At 42.0% G+C, this 27,666-nt stretch overlaps 1 protein-coding gene across 3 annotated transcripts; it reads right to left on the reverse strand.

The window, feature by feature from the left end:
* Positions 1 to 656: 656 nt before the first annotated feature.
* LOC308302815 (uncharacterized protein) lies at positions 657 to 21,650 on the reverse strand. 3 transcript variants are annotated; one of them, XM_080747115.1, is made up of 15 exons: positions 21,531 to 21,650; positions 19,766 to 19,856; positions 13,629 to 13,739; positions 13,233 to 13,268; positions 12,414 to 13,130; positions 11,278 to 11,415; positions 10,556 to 10,705; positions 8,692 to 8,883; positions 7,677 to 7,832; positions 7,214 to 7,360; positions 4,705 to 5,409; positions 4,250 to 4,368; positions 3,016 to 3,685; positions 2,462 to 2,604; positions 657 to 2,114 (listed from the first exon to the last, which is right to left on the reverse strand). In XM_080747115.1, exons 3-15 carry the CDS (start codon positions 13,690 to 13,692, stop codon positions 1,911 to 1,913), a joined length of 3,441 nt encoding a protein of 1,146 aa, XP_080603241.1. In that variant the 5' UTR covers positions 13,693 to 13,739; positions 19,766 to 19,856; positions 21,531 to 21,650; the 3' UTR covers positions 657 to 1,910. The 3 variants fall into 3 exon arrangements, with proteins under 3 accessions (XP_080603241.1, XP_080603242.1, XP_080603240.1); XM_080747116.1 differs by having other exon boundaries at positions 7,295 to 7,360; positions 13,629 to 13,742; XM_080747114.1 differs by having other exon boundaries at positions 13,629 to 13,742.
* Positions 21,651 to 27,666: the final 6,016 nt, after the last annotated feature.

Below are 27,666 nucleotides of genomic sequence, written 5' to 3' on the forward strand. Positions count from 1 at the left end.
TTTTTTGTTCTCTCATTTTATTTTATTTACATATCTACTGCATAGTACTGTGTTCTATTTGTCTGTCATTCAATGTTATATGAGATACTTAAATGGTTTCCTGTGGAAATAAGCTTAGTCTTTTCATGGATCTCCTTTTAGTAGACCTTGTACCAGTGAACTGTACCGTCATGAAACTGTACCTTTTCCTATGCAAACTTCTAATAAAGTCTTCAATCAATCATAAAAAAGTATGATGTATTGTAATGACTGGTGGGGATTGAAAAAGCTGGGCAACTTGTGTCATTTGAAAACATCAAATCAAACTTAATTTATAGCACAGACAAACATCAACAGTGCCCATCGGCACAAGATAGGCCTTGGCAAGAAGTCGGAGTTGGAAGGAACTAGCTTTGGTCGAAAACATGTTTTTAGTGTAGTAACGGCTCACATACTTTCTCCATTAAAAGCTCATGCCAACCAATGTCCCATGCATACTACTACACCTCTTCATTACGGGACTGGCTTTTGAAAGGAAAGCAGTTCCAAAAAGAGGCTCTCTAACAAACAGAAAAGGCTAACCAATATTACACATAGATGGTCCCCATTTTCCTGTCGGTCTACTGTATACTATCAATAAAAAGGCATAAAAAGCCAAAAAAAAAAAAAAAAAAGAAAGTTGCTCACCCAGTGCATACGTCCCTATAAGGACACCCTATACCTCCGGCTATTCACTGAGGCACTGAGGTCATAACAGTATGCTCAGTAGTGCCCTTTATGGGTCAAGAAATGCTGCCATGCACAAGCCCATGAGTTGAGCCCATTGTTCTCAAGCCCTTTTTGCACGTTCATTTACAATTTAGGCATTTAGCAGACGCTCTTAATCCAGAGCAAATTACAATAAGCAAGGTAATACATCAATAAATCAACATTAATGCATCAAATGCATAGAAATAGTAATATAAGAAAAAGAAAATCGCACCAATTCAGTAAAAAATATAGAATAAAATCTAAAAACAAAAAGAAAATCTTGCTTCACAAAAGGCCTGGGGGTCTTGCAATACACAATAACTACAGGGAAAAAATCACACCCAGTGTGACGTGACCGGTGCTTTTAATGAGTTCATTTCATTAAGCGCCCTGTGAAGCTTGGCCAATGAGTCAAGTGTGGGACATATCGTATGTACATACAGGACATTCAAACAGACAAAGCCAGATGTAGGAGCCGTGAGTACCGCTGAGTACAAGAACAACCAGGTTCTCACAGGAGATATAAAAAGGTTACAATAGTAAAAAGTGTCAATGGTGCGCACGGATAAAACGGGATCAAAACATGAAAAAACACATCTCCTTTTTACCCTGAGTGCCTGGATCATCCTTTCTTTTCTACAACTGTAGTTTGTCACCATGAAGTGTGCTGGGAAGTCTGTCTTCATCACTTTGCCACACCCTGGGACTCTAGACATCAGCCTCCACCAGAGGAGTTTCACTGTCCCCATGTACCCCACACACCTACAGTAAAAATAGTAATAAATAAGAGGTATAGGCATAAGGAGTATGGCGGTGTGCAAGATAGGGCCCAAAGTGTCTCAGCAAGAATACAGTAAATACCATCCAAGAAAAGTACTTTGAGGCTGTGCAGTTCTGTTTGTATTCCATGGCCATGAACACTGTGTCATGTTTGGTCGAAATAGACAGCTTCCCGGGGGAGTACATACAACGGAAGTCCCGCCCTATAGACAATTTCAGCTGTAGTTCGTTTCCTCATCATTGTCAGATGAGGAAGAGGTCTAGGAAGGATGTCAATGCGGGCTTGGCACCGAACGATCATTCAGGCCACAGTTCAAGTAAAGACCATCAGCTTCAGCAGGGGGTCTGTGGGAGTGTTACAGTAGTTAGTTGGCTCACCGTGTCACTACTCTGTACGTAGTTTAATACGGCGGGTAGTACGGCGGATAACGCGGATTGAAGAATGGCTGGTTCAATCTGTATGGTAACCGAGGCTGGGCAGGTGCGTGCCACATGTCCTGGTGCAGAGAGCAGTTCCGTGCAATATGTCCCGGTTGTCCACATTGATAGCAGGTGCCTGACCGGGTCCGGGGTCCCCTCCACTGCCTCATCGGTTGCTCTTGTGTCTGGAAAAAGGAAAATAATTAGACTTACTGTCTTTTACAATGGCGACGATCAAGTATGATAAATGACAAGTAAAGGCAAATAAAGGTATCAAATGAAAATTGACAAACATAGACTTGTTTGAAAGCACTATCAAAGTGTAGCGCTGTGCACCTGTATTTTCAGACAGTAACCACTTAAAACCTCAAAGCTTGTAGATCTGCTATTTTTGGATAATGCACATTGTGAGCTTGTAGATCGGCTATTTTTGGGTAATTTACCCTTCAGAATAGGGGTGCTAGGGTTCAAGTGGTCAATGTTTTTTTATTAAAGGCCCCTAGGGGTCCTGGTCCCCCTGTTGAAGACTCACATCAGACTCTCCCATGGTTTCAACTCCCGAAGAGGATGCTATTGATCCACGATGTCTCCTCTCCATCCAATCAGAAACCTTCTTGCTAGGTGAACCGACGTATGAACTTCCTGCTTCGGATGGTGTCGGGGTTCCACCACTCACTGGGACACAGACAACAGACATCAAAACAAGTACAATGATAATAATTTAAAAAAGAAAAAACTGTAACCCATTATATTTTTATTTTATTTTATTCTCTTTTCCACTTCACCCTTTTGCAACCTATCTTCATGGAATGGAAGTGACCCTCACTAATGCTTGTAGATCTGTTATTTTATTGTAAATTATTATATAGTTTTAACAATATATTTTCAAATGGGGGACCTGTCACAAAATGCATTTGTAGACAAATGCATTTCCAAGTTGGTTGGTTGATTGATTGATTGATTGATTGATTGACACCATCATTATTCAAACAGTACAGAAGTACAGTAAAACAATTGAGCTAAAAGGTTAACACAACAAAGTCCTGGGGACTTGATTCCATTGTTGTCTGAATAATTGATACTCACTGCTTGGAGGAAGGTGTAGTAGACTGCCCCTTCTCCTCCTGGCTGGTGTTGGTTCTGGCTCCTTCACCACAATCTTCAACATCCTCTCTATCATCTCCTCCTCTCTCTTCTTCCATTCTTCTTCCAAGCTGTTCCGTTCTTCATCTGTCAATCTTTCTTTCAGACTTTTGAACGGTATCATGTCTAAAGGTCCATAGTGTCCGCTGTTCCTCGTCACCATGTCTTCTATTTTCTCCATCAACTCTCGTATCTCTGAAATGCTCAACTTAGCGAATTCTAGAACATGGTACCTGTAGCCACATTTCTCCAGAAGCCACCTCAGAGGTTCTCCTTCAGACTCGATGTACTCCTCAACACATCTCTCTCCCAGCCAGTATCCCCATGTGAACAGAACCAGAGCGTATCTCCAGACTCGGTCCCCCAGCAGCTTCATGTGTTCCTCCACTGATCTCCTGTCAGCTTCAGAGAAACTGGATCGGACAGGAACAGGCAAAAGGACAGCATGGGGTCCAGGGGAACACAGAGTCACACCGTGTAGAAGGACATCTTTGGTCTTCTGTGATGGAGGTGTAGTCGACCAGTCTGGACAGATCACCACACTCGCATGTCTTTCAGCAACTCTTCTCTGTTGTCTGACACATTCTGTCAGTTTAGTCTGGGTTTTAAACTCCTGGAATATGAGTTTACTATGTTAGTCATAACTCATAATAATCAAAACCTTCATTCTATTCTGTCCTCAGTGAGGAGTTCCCTAGTCCTTGACTATTCTAACAATGTCACAGGAACACTTCACAATAAATATGAATAAATACATGAATAATAAAAAATAATGAATGAACTAATTGCAACCTAACAACCTAAATATATCTGAATATGGTTAATAATCACATCATAGAAATGTAATCTCAGTGTCAAGTACATGTAAATGTATTACAAGTACAATAATGTATTCTTATGTAATGACTCTTGAGAGGGAATATGTGTGTATGTGTGTATTGATCACTGACGGTTAAATGGTCAATTAGTCATGCTGTCTTAAACAGTTGAACAGTATTTTATACTTTGGGTGTTCAAAAATAGAAGGATAAGCTCTCAACGTGTCACTATGTGACATGGTTGCAACCTTATGGATATATTTTTGCGTCATCATCAGAAACAATTCCATTTGATATCTTTATGTTGAGGTCATTCATTACATCATTAGAACATCACATTCATACTGTATATTACTCACCTTGAATGGAGTTTCTGCAAACACAGTCTTCTGCAGTATTTCATTTCCAGCTCTGATCCTCTGAAGCTGCTCTCCACCAGCCAACATCACCCTCACATCTGGTAGACTCTGATGTTCTCCTGAAAGACAAACTCTACATTAGTTCACTTAACGCCGATTTAAATATTTAGGAGGCCGGATTCAGAGGTTGAGTGTTACAGCAGCCTTCATATTGTCGCTGTTGTGGAGAAACCTTGTATATCCAGAACTGATAGTTGTCATTATCAGTTGACATAACAAGCTCTTGGTAATGCTATTCATTGGTTCAATATAACCACAGGCAAACATATATATAGACAAATACAGAAAATAGCTGATCTACAAGCTCACAACTTGTGTTGTGAGATTGTACGTTTTCCTATAATCATTTACCAGACAGTTTCATAACAGACAGGCAGATATACAGTAAACATTACCTTCAAACAGAGCTTTCAGAGCTGTTCTTTGTCTGTGTGTCTTGGTCATTAATGACTGGCCATGTTCCTCCACATTCTTCTTCCTCTCTGACAGCTTCTCTGAGACTTCTCCATCAACTTCACAGTGTCCACCGCTGTTTGCTGCCACCATCTCCTCCATCTTCTCCAGAAGCTCTGTGACCTGAGTGTCATCTCTCTTCTGATTGTCGAGGACATGATACCGGTTCCCACATTTGTCAACAAGCCAACGGAGGTCTTCCCCTTCGGTCTCTATGTGGTGCTCAATGCTTCTGTCTCCCAGATAGTCTGCCTTGGTGAACAGTACCATAGAGTGACTCCACACACTCTGTGGGAAAAGTGTCATGTGTTCCTCTACTGCTACTCTCTGTGCTTTGGTGAATGATCTATCGAGTGGAACCGCCAGAAGAACAGCATGTGGTCCAGGAGGACAGAGACACACACTGTTCTGGATCTCCAGTTTGTCCATCTCTGAGGTGTCCTGTAGTGGACTGTTGTAGAGCCAGCCTGGTGACTCCACCACTGTCAGACGTCTCCCTGCTACTTCACCCTGTCTCACCTTACACTGCACTGACCTCTGACCTCCCTGACTAACTTTAAAAACACTCTGTCCCAGAATGGTGTTTCCTGCTGAACTCTTCCCAGACCACTCCCTTCCCAGCAACACAATCCTGAGGTCAGTCAGTCCTGTGAAAGAAAAGATAGTTTACTTTCACTTTCACTTCATTTTTGTTTAACCACATTTTTATTTTCTTCAAGAAATCCCTAAAAGCCAATCTACAACAGGCAACACATTGTGAGCTTATAGATCAGCTAATTTCACAGTTTGTCATAAGGCAAAGTATACATGCCGTATTTTCCGGACTATAAGGCGCACTTAAAAGCCTTTAATTTTCTCAAAAAACTACAGTGCGCCTTATAGTCCAGTGCGCCTTATATATGGATCATTCATTGACATTGACATTCCCTTTAGCACAGCTCCATCTGTTGGATGCATAACACAATGGTAGCGCCTATTATGTGCGCCTTATAGTCAGGTGCGCCTTATATATGAAAACAGTTTGAAAATAGACCATTCATTGACAGTGCGCCTTATAGTCAGGTGCGCCTTATAGTCCAGAAAATACTGTAGGTTTAAAACATTGTAGCTATAACAGGATGTTCCTTGACTACTTCAACCCTATACTTAGTTGACTGGAGTACCCCAGGGGATTATACTAGACCTCCTCCGGTGTCCGCTCGACATTAATAACCAATCTACAAACTCACAACACAAAGCAACGCAGAACGTGGTGAGCTTGCAGATCAGCTATTTTTGCCTAATGTTTTCTCCACGATAGGGATGCTAGGGATGTGGTTAAGCCATATATACTCCATAATATAAAAATAGCCAGTCTACAGTCTCACAACGGACCAATATGTGACGCAGAAATCAGTTATTGCCACTATTTTCAGGAAGGTACCAGTGTTGGCGACGGCGTATTTAAAAATGAATCTCCAGCTAATACAATACAAACACAGAACATTTATTATAATAGCTAAATCCATTTTTATGGTTTCATGGGCTTTGAAACATAGCAAAAAAATCAAACCCAAGTTTGAAGTGAGCGGTGGTGCCTGCACGTGTGTGGGGGTGGGGGTGTGTGTGCGTGCGCGTGCGTGCGTGCATGCGTGCGTGCGTGCGTTGCTCACCCAGCTGGACTGTGTGCGTGTGTGTTCGGGGGGGGGGGGGGGGGTGCTTGTGCGTGAGAGAGAGAGTGAGCCATACTTGCTCACTCAGGCCCCAACTGGTTGCAGTTGATGCTCAGGGTAAGCTAGACTCAACAGCACCTCTCTGGTCACCCAGAGGTACTGAGGCTACATACACCTCAGGCTACAGACAGACAGACAGACAGACAGACAGACAGACACACAGACACGGATACACACACGGCCACGCTATGGAGACGGTGTGACCACCGCTCAAAAATGCCAAAGCATATTTTCTCTCATGTGGTACAACACCTTTTAACACGTACATATCATTGCTTTCATGACTGTAGTTAGATCAGAGCTTCATGCATGTGCTTATTGTAATTGGATACTTTTTTTTTTTTTTGGAATGGAAACAATGTAAACTCTTTAGTATTTGTATAGAAAGGCCTAACCAGGGACAGGGATGCCAATTAGCCCCGGCTAGAAACACAATGCAACGGTTTCATGATTTTCTTTATAACTTGATATGTTTGTTTTTTGTATTGTCCCGGTCAAATAAACATAAATAAATAAATAAATAAATACACATGTTTTTAGTGGCAGAAATGAACATACAGTAGTTATACTCAAAGTTTCCCATGATGTAGTTTAACTATTATACAAGCTCTCTGTGCCACGCTGCAAGCTTGTAGATCTGCTATTTTCGTATTAATTGTGAATATGTGTGCAACTCTTTAATATATTCACTCGATTCTATAAATATCTTCTAAATAGTTTTGGCAATATACACTCCCACCCAATATGATTCCGTCCCTCTCGGGTCCAAAGCCCTGCATGGTCCTGGCCTGGACTTTGAACTTGTACGCCACGTTCTCACTCAGGTCCGGCACCGTCAGACTGGTCTCTGCGCCGTCCCCGCTCACCTGGAAGGAACGCACGTCTCCTGGGGGTGAAACACAGGGAACGATGGCTATTTAATACTTCCCGTCTATCAAGACTTTTGTTTGTTGTTTAGTTTGTTTCATTCAAGGCCTTTTTTTATTTGTATTTACAAGTATTAAAAAAGAAGTCTGGTAGAAAAAGAGAAGTATTTAACCCATTCAAAACGGGTACACATTATTGCGTATTATTGTTTTATGCTTTAACTATTGAAAAATAGCAGATGTACTATACATGTATATCTGCTATTTTTCAATAGTTAAAGCATTCAATAATTCTAGGCCTAAATGGGTTAATGGGTTGATGTCCTTCCTGCTCACCTCCACCATGCAGCTGCTCACAGGTCACCCTGTAGCCCAGGATGTCTCCGCTGGGCCTGCAGGGTTTGTCCCAGCTCAGGTGCAGGGCCTCTGGGCTCAGCACTGTGAACACCAGCGGCCCCGGAGCACTGGGGGTGCTCAGGGTGAACGGAGAACCTGTAGCAAGAATAACCAAGAACCAGAAAAGAGAAAAAAGATTAGGAAAACTAGAAAGGAAATGGGTAGATTTTATATAGATGTGAGTACGTAAAGTATGTATGTTGATAAGGATATGAAAAAGACACACTCTTCTCTGATGTTTTTTTGATGCAAGGTCTTCTTTTTTGGTCACATTTAACACCTGTTAATTCTACACATGTTACAGTAACGATTCCCCCCGTGAGGTCCCCCGGCCCCGTTAACACATTCCCTGACCAAATCGACCAACTTCATCGGGAATCAATTCATTGCATTTTCCTAAGAGATACGTTATATAGTTTAACTTATATAAATGTATTCGTGAATACATTTTCTCCATTGAAAAATTAATTAAACTTTTCCAAAATATGGGCTTAATATTGATGACATCATGGATCTCCATATATGGGCATAAAAGGGACAATGACGGAATGGTTAGCACCGCTCAAATAAGGACAAGGACTGACAGATACAGAGAGATTTGCAAGTGTGACTCACCTCAAGGCAACCACACTTGCAATTTCCAATTGCATCTTTCTAGTTGTGTAAAACAAGTAAAAACAAAAGTGTAAAAGAAAGAAATCTCAAAAAGGATGCTACTATTTTCTTAAAAGGGTAAACCAATATAACGTCACTGTCGGACAGAAACCTTGCATCTCCAAGTGTACGTTCTTTCGTAAAGTCAAGCCCTGCTTCATACAAGACTGTCGCACAAAACCAGTGAAAATAGCAGATCGGCTGTTTTCACTGGTTTTGCGAATCTTCTAAATGATAAATGGAAAACGAACAGTTTTGGACATACAAGGTTGAGGAATGTACTGCAACAGGGTGAGTATACCTGGCATGGGGCTGAGTGGACTGTTGGGGTCCACGGCAGACTCGATGGTGGTGATCACTCCCTCTCTCTCCAGGCCCCAGCCCTCCTGGCTCTGACCTTTGACCTTGAACAGGTAGGAGTGGTTGGGCAGCAGGTCCTGGACGATCACAGAGTTCTCCGCTGGGCCGGTCAGGTTGATGCGCTTCACCTCCCCTGGGAGGAAGAGGAGTTAGAGTTCTCAACGGGCCTGAAAATTAACATACATTTTAAGCCCTACCCGGCCTGAAAACGTTGGGTCGGGTGTGGTCAGGTCTATCACAGAGTAATAGTAATAAAATAAAATAAATATATATTTTCTTTTTTCATTGAGCCTGAAGCCCTACCCGGCCCGACTAATTAGCATACATTTTAGGCCCTATCCTACCCTAAATGTGGGTCAGGTCCGGGTATGGTCGGGTTCGGGCAGAATTTGAGAACTCTAAGAGGAGTAGGGATGAAAATTTCATGTCGCGATTACCGTGACCAAAGATGTTGCGATTTACGATATTATAATCATGATAATCAAAATATCCCCAACGTCCATCCTGGGGCGGAACATTTGCCAAAAAATAGCAGATCAACAAGCTCACAAGCTTGTAGATCAGCTATTGTTTGGCAAAGAGATTTGGTAGAGAGTGAACAAAAAGACTGTATCAAGTACGTTATTTCCAGGTCCGTTTTACCAATTATAAAGGGTTTAAATGGTACCGGATATGCAGCTCGGCAAATAAAAGGTGAATTGATCACAGTGCATGATGGAGGACGATTTCACGATAAATTAAATCCCCACGATACGATTATTGTGAGTGTTTTGTTATCACGTTAAACAATAATAACGATTATCATCCCATGCATAAAGAGGAGAGGAGAGGACACGCCGCGCTCAGCAGTGGCTCAATATCCTGTGGGTGATTGTCTTCATTCAACCGCTCATCTTTTAGTGGTTCACTATTATAACCACTCAGATTGTCCATTGAGAGAATGACTAAGATTGACTATTCAACTCTCTCCACCACTATGATACCCAAGTACCTGTAAACATTAAGGATGTCCATAATTACAACACCAGAGGCAGCGCCACAGACCACTTTCAACCCAGAGTCAAAACCAACAAAGGGTCAAACTCTTTTCTCTGCTATACCACCAAAATGTGGAAAGCCTTACCGAAGGCCATAAAGGAGTGTGGATCACTAGCATCCTTTAAAATTGCCCTGAAAAACCACTTACAGGCAGCAGCCGTTCGCAACTGGTAAAAAAACTAACCTAACCCAACCCTACCCTCCCCTGCCCCTTCTTTGTATATACTTACTGTTTGTTTTGAATTACTGTTTTCCTTTTTTTTTGTTCTCTCATTTTTATTTGTATTTACATATCTACTGCATAGTACTGTGTTCTATTCGTCTGTCATTCAATGTTATATGAGATACTTTAATGGTCCTTGTACCAGTGAACTGTACCGTCATGAAACTGTACCTTTTCCTATGCAAACTTCTAATAAAGTCTTCAATCAATCAATTAATCAATCCAGTAGAGACAGTAGAGACAGAATTTGGCAGTAAATCTAATATAACAGCAAACAACAAACTCTTATGAGAGCCCCTGGTACAAACTATTAGCAAAAGAAGTCGGGGTTCTTGAAAACAAAACTTTTTCTTATACAGAATAAAAAAAAAAAAAAATTGAGAGCAGTGGTTTGAAAATTACAAAATGTAAACAATCTTTTGAAATGATAAAAACTAAATGTAGGAAACCAAAAATAATTCGGAATATATTCTTTACACTGTTTAGGAAACAGTGTAAATTAGGAATAAAAGGTCAAAGGAACTCAAAGCTCATCACACGTTACCTCCGTTCAGGAGCTGATAGAGGACACAGTAACCCAGGATGTCCTTCTCACAGTGGGGCTCCTGCCAGCTGACCTTGAGGGCAGTGGGACCCAGGGCAGAGAACACCAGCCTGGTGGGGGTTTCTGGGACCCCTGGGCTTAGCCTTGTATCTGAGGGGGTGGGGGTACAGAGGACTGCGTTTAGGAAGACAAGAGGCTGAATAATATCAAGCTGAGATGTACTGTACATCTTGGGAAAAGAGGGAGCGGGGCAAGTGCTCACAGCGTGAAATTGAGAAATATGGCTGTAATGTTCTTATTTTTTTAATACTGTCTTTTGCGATGTTTGCATGAGACTATTAACAGATGGAAAATTCACTTTGTTGGGAAAATGAAAAAGAAAAATGTGTGCTCAACACCAAAACCTCCTATCTACTATTTCTACTATTTCTAGGTAAAAACCTCTGCAGTCGACAACATGCAGATTGGAGAATTTTACCTAGAAATAGTTAGGCAATTTCTTTGTTAAATAACACTTTTTTTTGTACAGCTCTTAATTATGCTCCTTTTGAGATCAGGACATTCTACAGGTCTGTTACAATGAAAAAATGTTATCAACACACCCTCTTGGTGCGGTAAAAGTTTCACCGCCTGACACCAATCATTAATGCAGATAGGAGGTTTTAAGCTTCAACATTTTGCCACTTGCCCATGGCCTACTATACAGTTAGCTGCACACTCACCCTGGAGGACCCTGTCCAGGTTGGCCAGGGGGTCGGTGACATCTGAAGCTGGGGACCTGGCTGCACGCGAGCGCTGCTGCGGCAGGCTGAAGCCGTGTGTAGAGCTACTACTGTCAGGGGTGCCGTAGCCAAACCCACCTGAGAATGAACCAATGAGCAAAAAAAGGCAAGAGAGAAAATGGGGAGATGGGGAATGGGTTGGTGGGGGGGTGGGGTGGGTTGTGGAAGGGAGAAAGATAGATCAAATACGGAGATAATATGGTAGAGCAGGGGTGGGCAACTTTGATGATGGCGAGGGCCACTATATTTCCACCTTCACTCCAGAGGGCCACATTGCATATTGCTACGTCCTACTTTATCATATCTCATACAAAATAAGCAAAAATTGCCGATCTACAAGCTCAAAACGCATCGCAGTAGATCGGCTATTTTTGCTTCTTTTGAATTGGAATCCTGAATTATTTTTTGTTGTTTTTTAATTGAAATCCTGAAATGTAACATTTGTATCTAATTTCAAATGCATTTAGTTATATACTCATGTTAACTTTATGAACCTAAATACGAATACATTGGACATAAAAAAATACATTTTAATACTACTATACTAGTCATTAAGCTACTAATATAGACTGACGGTATTAAAGCAGGTCTTGTTTGGAATTGTAACAGCTGAAATCAGTAATATATCAGTATTCCGGTATTAACCTGCGGGCCGCATTAAGTGAAGGTGGGGGCCGCATGTGGCCCCCGGGCCGCCTGTTGCCCATGTATGCGGTAGAGGAAGAGTAAAGACAGACAGGAGGAGAGAGGGAAGGGGAAATTCAAGGTGACAGGAGGAGTCATAAAATGGAAGGAAAAGATATAGAGGATGAAAGAGTTTTTTTCCAGTGCTATTGAACACCCTTTAAGGTTGTGTGTTGGTTAAAAATATTGAACTAATGAAAAGTATCAAAAAGCTCTCCGGCCCCAAAGTTTAAACCTCCTAGCTCCACTTGTGTTTTTATTTCCTGAAAGAGTTAGCTAGTTACTGCCCGATAGCAGAGATATATATTTTTGGACTGTATGATCTCCTCAAATTATAACAATAGCATTTAGATTAGAAAAGTATCACTTTAACAAAGTAAAACTAAACATACCCATATTTTTTGGAAGTCCAGTTGATTGTTTCTGAGCGTCTGCCCTCCTTTGTTCTGCTCTTCTGCTGATAGATCTCCCCATCTCCTTCAGTTCCTCTGAGACGTGTTCTTCTGTCTCATAGTGACCATTACTAGTCACCATCTGATCTATCTTCTCCATCAGCTCTGTGACCTGACTACCATCTCCTCTGTCACTGATGTTAAGAACATGGAAGCGGCCCTCACATTTCTCAGTAAGATATTTTAACTGATAGTCAGATCTTATGCGATCTGGTGCCATTTGCACAAGTGACTCATAGCTTTTGGTTACAGTGAACACCACAATAGTGTGGGTCCACACTCGATCACCGAGGAGAAATCTCAAATGCTCCTCTACTGACATCCCTGTTCCTTCATATGGGGCGGGATCCAATCTCATCACTAGGACAAAGACATGGGGTCCTGGAGGACACAGATTAACACTCTGTTGGATTTCTAACTGAGTGAGTTTTGGGGTCAGATCTAGGGGATAAGATAACCTCCATCCTGGAGTGTTGATCACAGTCACCTGTCTCCCTGAAACTACTGCTTGTCTCATGACACTCTTTGTTGTGTATGCGTCAAAAACATCTCTTCCCAAGATTATGTTTCCTACTGAACACTTTCCACAGAGTGACTTTCCTCTTTTTCTTGCACCAAGCAGAACAATTCTCAGTTCTGTCAGGTTGCTGTTCTTCCCTGGTTGGAAAAAATAAAAATAATATTCATAAAGATCACAGATGTGACTAAATCAGTATCAGTTTGTTGGTTTCATGTGTTTGTTGTTTTAACATAACTCACCTCTGATGGAAGCTGAGGTGGACATCCTGCCGACAGCTGTTTGAACAGTAAAAAAGTCAAAATAATATCTTTATTATTAATATGTTATTATTATTATTGTAGTTAATGTGCTCAAACAATGTATGTGCACTGCTATATTTGACATCATTGTAGGGTCACATTATCTCTCTTAAAAGCTTCCATTGATGAGGAGAAGCATAGATATCTGTCTTGTGAGTGCCCGGATCTACAATTTTTTATCATAAATGTCTTATCCCGTTTGATCCAGGAGCACCTTTAACTACATTTAACTTTAGCTACTTTTTTGCGTCTCCGGTGAACACCTGTTTATCTCTTTCTCTCTGCAAATTAATAAGTCATACAGTATGCTTGATATTTCACGTCATAATGTTTTACCTGCTGGCGTGCTGCTGGTCTGATTCCTGCTCTGCAAAGTGTCGCTCTGCGTTGCTGCCTCCATCAGCTCTCTCTCTGCTTTCGTTTCCTCTATTTGGAATGCGTTGTAGCCTACTGGAAACACCCCAAATTAACATACATTTTAGTCTCCCGTAAGCAGAAAACTATTCCACAATCACTGAATGCTACACAGAGCAATGGTTCTCAACCTTTTCAGGCCGTAACCCCCCAAATAATTATATTTGAACTGGGGAGCCCCTCATGATCAGTGGTTTTCAACCAACCTACATGATTAAGCAATAACAATCATCCTTCCATACATTTATAGACTCCCTGCTAGGGTCTTGACTGTATTATTATTCATACAGTAGATACAGCACTATGCCTTGTTTACATTAGGGTCCTTTTGTACTCAATTCATTGACTGATTGTCTGTGCAAAGGCAAGACAGATTACTGTACTTTGGGTTGACATTGTATATTTGCTTAACTACTGAAGAGGCCAACACAGGGTTTAGGTTTACGTTACAGTATGCTCCTTGTTGCCAAGCAAGAACCACCAGCTGCACACATGCCAAGAGAACACAAGTGAGTGGATACTTTCTGGACTACTTTTGCTCCTAGTCTGGTGTACTGGTGCCCCCTCTTGTCCAGGGCCCGTAACGACAGCCATAAATATGCCTAGCAACACAGACAGCCAACACACAACATAACACATTGTAAGACTGTAAAACACACAAATAAAGGGTTTCACCTGCTAACAACTGCTGAAAACATGCACACATTGGTATGATTTCCAACAACACTAATCACATAGACACCTGTTGCGCACATGGGAATCTGGGAATGGGTAGACCAACAACAGACACTAGCAAGTTACAAAAACAGCCAAATTGACTAGTAGGCTACACATCACAGAACAAACATTTCGTTACACACTTTGACACAATAATATTTGAGTTTACTCACAGACATAGGCTGGGCTCTATTATGATCCAGGTCTTATGCCTTATGCCTTAACTTCTTTGCCTTTTTTTTTTTACTATTTTGAAAATCATTTTTAAATACTTCAAATGCTGATCTACATCTGCATGTTGTGAGCTTGTGTAGCATGGTGGTATAATTAAAAGTTGCCAACAACGCCACCTAGGGTATTGCGCCCTAGGAAATAGTTTTTAGATATATTGAACCACCTGAATACATAAAATACCCACTAGGTTCGTTGTACAGAGAGAAGGCAGAAACAGGTTTTACAAAAGTACAAAATTAGTTTTATTTAAACATCATGTTATGTCATTAAGATCATACATCATATCAATAAAATAGGATGCATACAATGAACAGGAGAGCTTAGACACTGAGTCCATAAAACATGCTAGTCACTTAGACCAGTGCTGGGGACTGGGAGGAGGGGCAGGCTAACCAGCCCCATGGCAGTAGCATCCCCAATGAGCACAGCAAAGCAAACAAAACAAAAACACAACAAAACAGGGGTTTACCACCACGGGCAGCCGGTACCTGTCCCAGGCATAAGCCCCAGCACCAGGCCTGTAGATAGAAATAGCAATTAGTAATATGTAAATCAATATAGCCCATTCAGATACATCAGTTGACAGGATGATGTTAGAGGCCTATGTGTCCAGGTTGTCTCTACCAGCAAACCCATGCACAGTTAAAACAGTCCCGAGTTGTGGATGGGAGGTGTGCAAGTAGGGTTGAAGTTCTCAATGGGGAATTTGTACATCCGGCAAAGCAGCAGTTAAGCGTCTCTGGCCCTGCAATGATAAGCGGCCATGTTAGCCTACTATTCAGTAATGATGAACTCAAAAGCAAGCAAACTGACAGTAACCTACCCCATTTGCCAGGGCAGAGCGCACAGTCGCCAAGCCCGCAATGGTGGGAACCAGGTAGTTAGCGAACTGAAAGAATACAAATGTACATTTACTATAGGCTAGTGCCACTAAACAAGTTAACAGGCTGGTTGCAGAGAAGAACAAAACAGCCTACCTTCCTTGTGTAGTGACATAGTGTCACACACCAGGAGCAAACAGTCTAGGAGAACCGTTTGTAGCACAGAGCTATAAAGGACAACATAAGAGTCAAGTTCAAGACCACACAATATAGGCTATGTGCGATTGTTTAACAGTTTAGAAAGCACATACCTGCATAATGTGACGCTAAGCCCAACAGGCCAGCCGAATTTAAGAGGGCACATGCTGTGGGACGCATGGCCAGCTGAAGCCCAACAGGCCAGCTTCTGGGAGAACCTGACGAGCCCACAGAGTGTGCTCTTTAAATAGTGTCAGCAATCAGCCCACTGATGAGTGGGAGGAGGATGGGCCATGAGCAGATTGGAAGCCAACGCCCATCCTGCTACAATCCATCCCCCCCAATTGCATCGTCGCCCCGACGATGACACAATAGGGAAGCACAAGCCAATAGACTCCACCATTACGGTTACATATAACGCTGAAGCCCATAAGGCCAGCTACTACAAGAAACATACATATAACGCTGAAGCCCATCAGGCCAGCTACTATGAACAAACTGAAGGGGAACTAGGACTTGTTCAGCTCCTCTGGAGGTGAACACAATTGAAACGTGACATTATGGACTGTTCAGCTCCTCTGGAGAAGAACACACTGGGAACGTGACATTATGGACTGTTCAGCTCCTCTGGAGAAGAACACACTTGGAACGTGACATTATGGACTGTTCAGCTCCTCTGGAGAAGAACACACTTGGAACGTGACATTATGGACTGTTCAGCTCCTCTGGAGAAGAACACACTTGGAACGTGACATTATGGACTGTTCAGCTCCTCTGGAGAAGAACACAATTGACACTATGAGAACCATACCTTCATGTAATACACTAGATGAGCGTCCCTCTGTGAGAGGTGGCTCCCGGGTGCTTGGGAAGGGGTGGTGCAGGTCCTTCAGGTACCGCCACGGCCATTGCCCGTGTGCACCCTAACCTCACCATCCCCACTCCCAGCCCAAACTGAGGCCTAGCCGAAAGGCAAAGTTGCCACGAAGTGGTCCATTTAAGGCTGCCACCTCAAAACTTCCCTTAGAGCTAACAACCCCTGATTAAACTTATCACCACCCGGTCCCTTGACGGGAGAGCCTGGGAGCGCCACAGATACTAGGCAAACGTTTTAAAACCTGGCTGTTCAGCTCATTGAGGTGAACAAAATTGACAACTAAGCCCAACGGGCCAGCCATAGAACCTTTTAAAACCATGCATGTTCAGCTCGTCGAGGTGAACAAAATTGATTACTCAGCCCAACAGGCCAGCCACTATGAGACACCCTTGACGGTGTGCCTACCTGAAATGTCAGTATCTGAATATATGGACACGATTAAAATCCTCTAACACTATGACTGTCCAGCTCTTGAAGAGGTGGGCAACTACTGTCCAGCTCTTTACAGAGTGAACATGTGAACACAACTTTAAAAACCAAACCCTGATTGCTCAGCTCCTGAGGTGAACAATGAACACTCACTCATCCTATGGGGGAGGGAGGGGGCCGTCCTATTCGCCGACACATGCTGCTGCTTTGCCTCTGAACAAAAGATATACAGACAATTAAGTCAAGCAAACAGAATTAGTTTGTTTTTCAGAATTGGTCTAAACACAATACAAAGGGAAAACAAATTTATAACCACGTCTCTGCCTTCATTTAGTACATCCTGCCGACAACGCCAAATGTAGCATGGTGGTATAATTAAAAGTTGCCAACAACGCCACCTAGGGTATTGCGCCCTAGGAAATAGTTTTTAGATATATTGAACCACCTGAATACATAAAATACCCACTAGGTTCGTTGTACAGAGAGAAGGCAGAAACAGGTTTTACAAAAGTACAAAATTAGTTTTATTTAAACATCATGTTATGTCATTAAGATCATACATCATATCAATAAAATAGGATGCATACAATGAACAGGAGAGCTTAGACACTGAGTCCATAAAACATGCTAGTCACTTAGACCAGTGCTGGGGACTGGGAGGAGGGGCAGGCTAACCAGCCCCATGGCAGTAGCATCCCCAATGAGCACAGCAAAGCAAACAAAACAAAAACACAACAAAACAGGGGTTTACCACCACGGGCAGCCGGTACCTGTCCCAGGCATAAGCCCCAGCACCAGGCCTGTAGATAGAAATAGCAATTAGTAATATGTAAATCAATATAGCCCATTCAGATACATCAGTTGACAGGATGATGTTAGAGGCCTATGTGTCCAGGTTGTCTCTACCAGCAAACCCATGCACAGTTAAAACAGTCCCGAGTTGTGGATGGGAGGTGTGCAAGTAGGGTTGAAGTTCTCAATGGGGAATTTGTACATCCGGCAAAGCAGCAGTTAAGCGTCTCTGGCCCTGCAATGATAAGCGGCCATGTTAGCCTACTATTCAGTAATGATGAACTCAAAAGCAAGCAAACTGACAGTAACCTACCCCATTTGCCAGGGCAGAGCGCACAGTCGCCAAGCCCGCAATGGTGGGAACCAGGTAGTTAGCGAACTGAAAGAATACAAATGTACATTTACTATAGGCTAGTGCCACTAAACAAGTTAACAGGCTGGTTGCAGAGAAGAACAAAACAGCCTACCTTCCTTGTGTAGTGACATAGTGTCACACACCAGGAGCAAACAGTCTAGGAGAACCGTTTGTAGCACAGAGCTATAAAGGACAACATAAGAGTCAAGTTCAAGACCACACAATATAGGCTATGTGCGATTGTTTAACAGTTTAGAAAGCACATACCTGCATAATGTGACGCTAAGCCCAACAGGCCAGCCGAATTTAAGAGGGCACATGCTGTGGGACGCATGGCCAGCTGAAGCCCAACAGGCCAGCTTCTGGGAGAACCTGACGAGCCCACAGAGTGTGCTCTTTAAATAGTGTCAGCAATCAGCCCACTGATGAGTGGGAGGAGGATGGGCCATGAGCAGATTGGAAGCCAACGCCCATCCTGCTACAATCGCAAATCAGCTATTTGAAATATTTTAAAAAATATGTATATATAGTAAAAGGCATAAGGCATAAGACCTGGATCATAATAGAGCCCTAAGTGTTGGAGAGCTGTGGAGAACACACTGCAGCATGCTTGCTTCTCAACAGGCAATGAAGGAATGACCTACAGCAGCAGCAGCTTCCTTACAGGCAATAAAGAACCTAACTTTCAGTTTCACTGACTGAAATGAAACTGGGATATATACAGAGTAGGCTACCATCTAAGAGGCAATTAAATACAATAACACACAACAATCCCAAGGGAACACTCAGACATGCAGTGACATGCAGGACAGCAACACAAACAAGTGTTTCAAGGACCCTTTTCTGAAGTAAAAGTTGTCAAGCTGTCCTATCAAAAGTTAGCAGGAAATGCACACGTACAGGGGCCCACTTCAATGTCTTTAACTAGCACCCCTTTAACTAGATGCACCAGGGGCCAGCACAGGGGCGCTTGAGCACATGAGAAAAGTGGGAAAGGGAACTGTATAGCAGAAAAAAGTACAACTAATCTGTTCAGGAAGTTCTCTGTTCTCATTCTCACTGGATACACTCATTGTTACAACACCTATTGTGATCAAGGGGGAACAGGAGTAATGCATAGTGACTTGAAAGAGCACAAACACATAGGCCCTATAACGGAAATGTGATTGCTCACCAAAATCAGGTTTATGGTAAACTAAACTACAACAAAATGGCTAGCTTGAGATGTCAGGGTGGCCATGGTCAAAACAACACACCAAACATCACAATTTATAATGAACAAATAAACTATTCTTCTACACCAAGTAAAATCAAAATACAACTCCTGAAAAAAATAAAAAATAAAAGGGGGGAAAAAAAGCCCCCACCCTGGAACTCTCTACCAAAGGGGATTGGTAAGTGAAGTTTGATGTATTGTCTGGTTGTTTGTTTGTTTGTGGTTGTTCATTGTTTTGATGTAAAGCATCATTGTGTTCAAGATATTAATATGATTAGCCTACTATATTATTATTGTCATTTTATTAAAAACCTCTACACTTCAGCTTGATTTGGGTAAAATATTATATGACAACACCATACTGTATAGAAAGACACTTCAACAACTTTGATGACACTGCACAAAACACTCTTAACTTACCTCAGATTGAAATATTATTTTAGTCTTGATGGGGAATTGTTGATTTGCAGTCACATGAGCAGATCGTTGCGGATGGCCATTTCCTCTCCGCCTGCGTGTGCCAAAAAAAAGAACAAAAAAGAGAAAATGACAGAACAGTTCAGTTCCTCATTTATTGTTCTCAGTTCATTGGTCTGTCGCTGCGTAGTTGCAGAAATCAACATAGGCCTACCCCATGCAGTATGGTGAGCACAAACAAGCTATCAGATCCATGGACAGCACTGTGACACATAAAACAGATGTTTAACCTGAATCCTATTATGATTCTGTGAGAAAACATATGTTTACATTGCCAAAGCAAGTGTCACAATTAGGTGCCGTCAGCATTTTCAAAGTTGCCAGGGAGGGATTAATGCACATAATTGTTGATAAAACTATAAATAAGCCAAGAACAAATCACTAGTGTAACTAATTAGTACACTTGTGGTTCAACTGAAGCTAGCTACGTAGGCTATATATGAACACAAATCACAAAACAAAACACCCCTTTTTGGCATCTGTCATCTGAATTAAGGTGACTTGATGCAATGCTTTAATTTCAATAGTCAGTATAACCTACCACTTCTATATTAGGCAGGCTACTTCCATATAGATATGGGACGAGTAAAAGAATGTGTGCACACGTGATGTAGATAATTCCACATCCACAATCAAATACAACATTTCTAAGTAGCCTAATTGCAGGGCCTGACTTTGAATAATGAATAGGCCTATTGCCTATGGTAGCTATGCATACATGCATTTAGCATTTTGAGAATATCAGAAGGGTTTACTGTAAACAGTCAGCTGGTTATTTTGTTATTGCTCAACAATTGAAAATAGAGAATAGGATAAAAGAGAATGCAATAGGATAGGCCTATATGCCTACAGTTGGTGTGAATTTGTGTATGTTACCGGCCTACCGGAGACTTCGTTACAATTACGTTTTTATCAGAGGTTATGAGGTGGTCAAAAGCAAAACGAAATAAAATGGTAAAAAAGTGGTATTGCCAGGTAAGAATACCAGATTGAAAACTAGCCATGGCAATACTGGCAAACTGAAAACTTAACCTACTGTATGGCTGAACCTGAACTTATTCCTAAACTTAACCTCAGTAAAACTACGCCTAGCCTCGGAAACCCAGACTTATTTTGGCGATAGGAAGAAAAATAAAACTATGCCTAAATTTAGCCATAAATCAACGTCCGAATATTAGCGACCTCTACAGGTGTTATGATTTATGGCTACGCCTAAACAGGCATAGAACCGCTAGGGACGAGCAGTCTGCAAAAAAAATCCTTTTGGATGATTTTAATGGCATTCCACTCCCCTCTCCCTCAAACTCACTCCCCCTTCCACTGCTGTAGGCTGATAACAGTATCTAACCTCATAGAACTCATACTGTTCCCTGTATTCTCCTCCGTTAGCCCCTTCTAATCTGGCAATGTCTGCCCTAGTATTTTGGTATCCTTTACCCATTTGACTAGTTTGATCTTTTATGTTTGTCTTTGTTATTGTGGTTAGGGGTCATGTTTAGGCTACTATGCGTATTGTCATCCCCTGATGGCCCATTCTGAACTATAAACTGATATTAGGCTACCATGTCTTCACAAACTGTTTCCAGTGAGCTATACGTTTGTATTTAATGAATATATTTTACAATATTTCATCAGCATAAACTTATACTATTATAATAGTCATATACAGTTCTATTGTATGTAACACTAAACATGTTTAATTCCTCACCTGTCATTAGTCCATGATGTCTGTCCAAAATCCTTGTCTGAAGACAATGAGTTGTAACTGGATGGATTTGTAGTTGATCTGTAGTCAGACTGTCAGATACAAGATGCCCTGAATAATAAAATGGTTTCTATTTCCTGGAAAGAGTTGAGCTGGGTGGAGAGAGAGAGAGAGAGAGAGAGAGAGAGAGAGAGAGAGAGAGAGAGAGAGAGAGAGAGAGAGAGAGAGAGAGAGAGAGAGAGAGAGAGAGAGAGAGAGAGAGAGAGAGAGAGAGAGAGAGAGAGAGAGAGAGAGAGAGAGAGAGAGAGAGAGGGGTTGCCAAAGTCCTTACCCTACGCACATTCAAACAACCAATCATGTCTTGACATGATACACCATCAGCATTAGAAAGCACATGAGAACGTGAAAACAATCCAAACGAGAGCAAAACTACATGCATGACAAAAAAATACTTCCTTTTTTCACTGGCAAAAACTTTCAGTTAATTTGCATGCAATGTCTTGCATAATCCATCATCCTGTTTTATGCAGCCTAACTTGTCTAAGTATGTCTATGCATGTTTTTTTTTTCTTTATTAGAAGTCCTCACATTGTCACTTCACTCTCATCTGCGGACCCTCCACAAATCATGTGGGGACCCCCCTGGGGATCCAGGCCCACAGGTTGGGAACCTCTGGCCTACGTCTCTCTCACACACACAGCTCACATTGATTGTGCAATCACACTGCCTTTCAGGTATCAAAAGAAGAAAAGTATAATGGTGTTTAAAACTTGCGAGCACGATATCTTAGGGGTGACGTGAGGTTTTGTCAAAGGTCAGAAAGAGGCTCCCTGAGCAAGACACTTGAACTAACTGACCCCTAACTATCTCCACACACCCGCCCCGCCCCCCCATCTTGATTTGTGTGGTACAATGTTGCCAAAAATAGATTTTATTTCTAACAATATATCAAAAGATTAGTACCTTTAGTAGCTTTATTGGCATGAGAAAACATATGTTTACATTGCCAAAGCAAGTGTCAAAATATAATGAAAACTGTTAAAAAAGGGAACGTATACAGTTGGAGGGGGTAAACCATTGTGTAAACAGAGCTTCTGTAAGTCATATTTTGTAGTTGTATACATGTTACAGTATACTATGCATGTTATATACAGTATTCAGGGTATAACGCTTTCATTCAGAGTGCTTCCTTCTTACTTACCTAAGGCAGTGGTTCTCAACCTTTTCAGGCCACGACCACAAAATAATCATATTTGAACTGGGGACCCCCACAATAATAATATTTAAATAATCATATTTGAATATATTGTATATATATATTATACATTACATTTTGTACAACACGATTCTATTGTGAAAATAGCAGATCTACATGCTCACAACGCCTCGCAACCCGAGGCGCTGTGAGCATGTAGATCGGCTATTTTCACAATTTCTGCCTCTAATATTTGACATTTTTGGCCAATGTTTAATTTTGTGCAGATGCCCTCTATACACTTAAACTTTATGTTCGTTTGCTTACTGTTAAGTGAGAAAACAATGTTGCGCATTAAGTTAATCATCTGGGGACCCCTCAAAATAATTTGGGGACCCCCCTGGGGGTTGAGAACCACTGGCCTAAGGTGTGGTAGAAGAGACCAGTCAGTCCAGCTTGCTCCCCCAGTGTCACAGATTGTTACCTGAACTGAGAAGTGATTGATTGATTGATTGATTGATTGAAGACTTTATTAGAAGTTTGCATAGGAAAAGGTACAGTTTCATGACGGTACAGTTCACTGGTACAAGGTCTACTAAAAGGAGATCCATGAAAAGACTAAGCTTATTTCCACAGGAAACCATTAAAGTATCTCATATAACATTGAATGACAGACGAATAGAACACAGTACTATGCAGTAGATATGTAAATAAAAATAAAAATGAGAGAGAAAAAAAAAAAAAGGAAAACAGTAATTCAAAACAAACAGTAAGTATATACAAAGAAGGGGCAGGGGAGGGTAGGGTTGGGCTAGGTTAGTTTTTTTTTACCAGTTGCGAACGGCTGCTGCCTGTAAGTGGTAGTGTACATGAATAAAACTGTAAAACTCATTAACCTGCTGTAAGGAATGACTCTGCGGGTAAAAGTCCACAGGCGTGGCTCTGCATGAGGCTTGCCATGTGTAAGAGTCGGTGTGTGTGTGTGTGCGTGTGTGTGCGTGTGTATGTGCGCGCAGAGGTGTCGCACCAAATTCTGGGCCCTGGGTACAAGGATTCACTGCAGGGCCCCTGTGCTTTAACTATTGAAAAATAGCAGATCTACAAGCTCACAGCGCGGCACCGAGTGCCGCACTGCGAGCTTGTAGATCTGCTATTTTTGACAAATCTATGTTTCTACAGTATGTCAGTGGAGCTCAAACCTTTTCATGTGAAGGACCCCCAAAATGGAATGTATTTGGCCACGGACCCCCATATCAAAATATTGAGTTCTAGGGACCCCCCTGAAGCAAAATTTGAGTTACAAATGTTCACATAAAAATACATATAGTCAAAGATTTGCACACATTTTCACGACTTTTCAAAAATAGCAGATCTACAAGCTCGCAGCACGGCACTTGTATATGAGCTTGTATATCTGCTATTTTTCAATAGCTAAAGTATAAAATAATTAAGGCCCCTCCACCACCTTGGGCCCTAGTAACTCAGTCCCACTTTCCTACCCCTTGTGACGCCCCTGTGTGTGTGTGTGTGTGTGTGTGTGTGTGTGTGTGTGTGTGTGTGTGCACACACCTACTGGAAGGACAGTGTCAACTGTTGTAGTGACAGTCAGGCAGCAACAACGGTGTTAACCCATTAACCTGGAAGACCTGGAATTATGTTTTACTTTAGCTATTGAAAAATAGCAGATTTACAAGCTCACAGCGCGGCACCGAATGCCGTGCTGCAAGCTTGTAGATCTGCTATTTTTGTAAAGTCATGGAAAATGTGTGCAAATCTTTGAATATATATATTTTTTAATGCTAACATTTGTAACTCAAATTTTGCTTCTGGGGGTCCCTGGAAGAAATATTTTGAGATGGGGGTCCGGGGCCAAATACATATCATCTTGACATGAAACAGTTTGAGCACCACTGACATAGAAACAGGTTTTTCAGCAACCTGTTATTCAAAGACTTTTCAAAATAGCAGATCTACAAGCTCGCTGCGCGGTACTCTGTGCCATACTGTGAGCTTGTACATCTGCTATTTATTAATAGTTAAAGCATAACATAATGGTTAAAGTATAATTGCGTTCCAGCCAGGTCTTAAAGGTTTAAACAGGATTTGTATTCAATTTGTTAGAAACTCCAAAAGGTAATCCAACCACGTCATCAAAGCATTTGATGACTGGAAAGGTGTAACCGAAGCAAGCACCTTCAAACATGGCATTGGACATTGGTTCTCACCACCCAGTAAAATTCAGTTACAAATGGATTAATTAACACAGGTTTTACTGTGGAGTCTATAGCTATAGCTTGTTATTCATGCAGGATGTGTGTCCGTGCATGCGTGTGATTCCACATCTGGCTGTGTCACACATGGACCTATAGAGGGTATCAAGGCAAAGGCATAGGCTACAAAGGTGGGCTAAGCGTTTTTTTGTCTGTTGATAGTAGGCATGTTGTTGTAAATATAAGTAACTTGTTTATTTAATGTTTACGCTAATGGAACGTCTAGTCTTAATCTAATTTTATCCACCATTTTTGGTTCTACTCACTGTAAAAGGTGATTCATTGAGTAATGGTCATTGAGTAATGATTAATTAATAGATCAGAGATCAGATATTTGGAAGTGTCATATTTTTATTGTTGCCATCAGTTATCAGCCATTTGTATCAGGTAACGTGAATCAGAATTTCCCTTGCGAGATCAGTAAAGGTCCATCTGTCTAATTTTCTTGTCGATTTTAATGATGTATAATGCAATCAAATTAGTACGTAACACAGCCTTTGCAATTTAATCAATTTAGTCAATCCTTACTTCATATGATGGGTGTTATTAAATGTGCATTGATCTGCTCATGCAATAGGTCCTTGAGACGAGTTTAACACTTGCTACCTTCCAGAAACACCATACTAAAGCTTTTAGATATTCAGCAGGAACAGTAGCATACACAGATTCCCAGTTTCACTATGTTCAAATAACACATTAGACACGTGTTTTATGCTAGTTGAGTAATTTTTGAACAATGAAAAAATAGACATACAAATGTCTGATACGTGTTTCACTGAACAGAAATTTGACTTCAGACACTTTCAGACTGCTGGTGTTATACAGTCTGAATAAAAGTATTCAGTGTTATCTGGAATGTACCATCTATGCTTGAAGACTATTGATGAATCTGGGGGAAACATACCGGTACAGTATAGGATAACAGTAGCCCTTGTCATATTCAAAACATCAGCACCATGTATAAACATGCAGTATACAATTAGATACAACTAGAAAGATTAACAAAGGGCATATGATCAACATCTCTTAACATGTCAAATCATTGTATAATTTTAACATCGGTTGTTTGATGTCTCCCTGTGCCCGTTGACACGTTTGCCACGTTGTACAGTAGGCCTAAACTGTATTAATCTGTAGCTACTGTACAAAGCTTCATGTTTAAAACGCGGCCTTCTCTACCGGCCGTTACAAAACCACTGTGGCCCGCGATTGTTTCAAAACTGTCCTGACTGAAAGAAAATACTATCGCGAACATAAACAGGACATACTTGTATTACATTTACTCTGATTACTTCAAAAGAAGGTAAAATGGCGGGTTGCCATGGGCACCTGCCGATGAAATGTTGAATAATAATGGACATCCTATGTGTTAAAGATGGGGTGCCATGACCTTTGCCGCCCTAAAACATGCTGATCGGGTTGTATGATTAATACTAGGAATACGTTTTTTGGAGCCGTGTGCAAAGCACATGAGCTCCCAGTGCACAGCTCTCAGCTTTTGTCCCGTCTAGTGGGAAAAGATTGTTTCGTTCAGTTCGAACAGGTTCTACGCATGCGCGACTTTTACCACACACGCACCACGCACTTACGCACGCACGCACGCACACACACACACACACACACACGCAGTGAGTGCAGCCTCTGTGTCGTGTGTCGGACTCGGCAAGCGCATCACTCACTCTCCCCAAGCCTGCATTCCTCCCCAGAGTGTTTGTGTTGGAGCGTCTCATTGCTGCTGCAGATTTCATGTTTTAACGTGCGATTAACGCAGTGATGTTGGAGCCTCGGTAGGAAGCAAATGCACTGACAACAGACAGTCAGCGTGGCGTTATTTGGAATTGCACACGCGTTCTGGGCAAACCCCGCCCATGGAAGCTTTTGATTGGCTGAACTGGCGCTAGGGAGCGCTCCTTTTTGTCCGCTTGGACCGCACAGAGGTGCGCGGTGTGTTTATCGTGCGCTTGCCCAGGCCTTACGGCCTGGGCATAAATAGAACGATTGCATTCACCACGGCTTCGTAACTCGCGCGCGGCCACTCGCGCCTGCGGCGCTCGGGGGCGAAGAGCAGGACCAAGGTCCGCTGGCCTTCGCGCCGCTTGCAGTGTCGTGGACAATAATCAACGCCTCCGCCCAGAACGCGTGTGCAATTCCAAATAACGCGTCAGTGTGAGATGCTGCTAGCTAGCAGCAGGGCTAGTAGTATGAGACCCCATAACTCTATGTATGAGACAGACAAAACGGCAGAGATTTTTGTAGCAGACAACCACAATCAAAACTACAATATTACCACTGACCGCGTCGCGCGCAGCAAATACCGAAGCGTTGAAACGGCACATATGTAGACAGCGCGAGCCCCATGACACATACCCTCCCAAGAACATCAGCGCTCCAACTTGTACACGAGCACATAGTAGCCTACGTCCTTTATACAGTGCAGACCCCCGCACCAACACGCTAACAGTGACCACCAAATGCATGCAAAAACGGCCAGAGAACCCACATAGCAAACAGGTTTGGCCCAAATCCGGCTGAACTCCGGCAGATCTGGCTGACTATGGCTTGTGTGCCACACATCTCCAATGAGTAATCACAGTGTCTCTACAGTTAACATCATAACATAACAGCTAGTTTATCTGCGTTCTGTTCAGTTCAGAACTCCATCCTATGGGTGGCA

Source organism: Nannobrachium achirus, assembly GCF_963921795.1.
Source record: "Nannobrachium achirus genome assembly, chromosome: 18".
NCBI lineage: Eukaryota > Metazoa > Chordata > Actinopteri > Myctophiformes > Myctophidae > Nannobrachium > Nannobrachium achirus.

Bases quoted from the DNA above. Each gene is read 5' to 3' on its own strand.
- LOC308302815 (XM_080747115.1), bottom strand. From the start codon at position 13,692: ATGGAGGCAGCAACGCAGAGCGACACTTTGCAGAGCAGGAATCAGACC. The intron at 7,833-8,691 runs GTATACTCACCC...TTCTTGCTACAG, and splicing joins TCCACTCAGCCCCATGCCAG to GTTCTCCGTTCACCCTGAGC. The intron at 7,361-7,676 runs GTGAGCAGGAAG...TTTCACCCCCAG, and splicing joins TGAGCAGCTGCATGGTGGAG to GAGACGTGCGTTCCTTCCAG.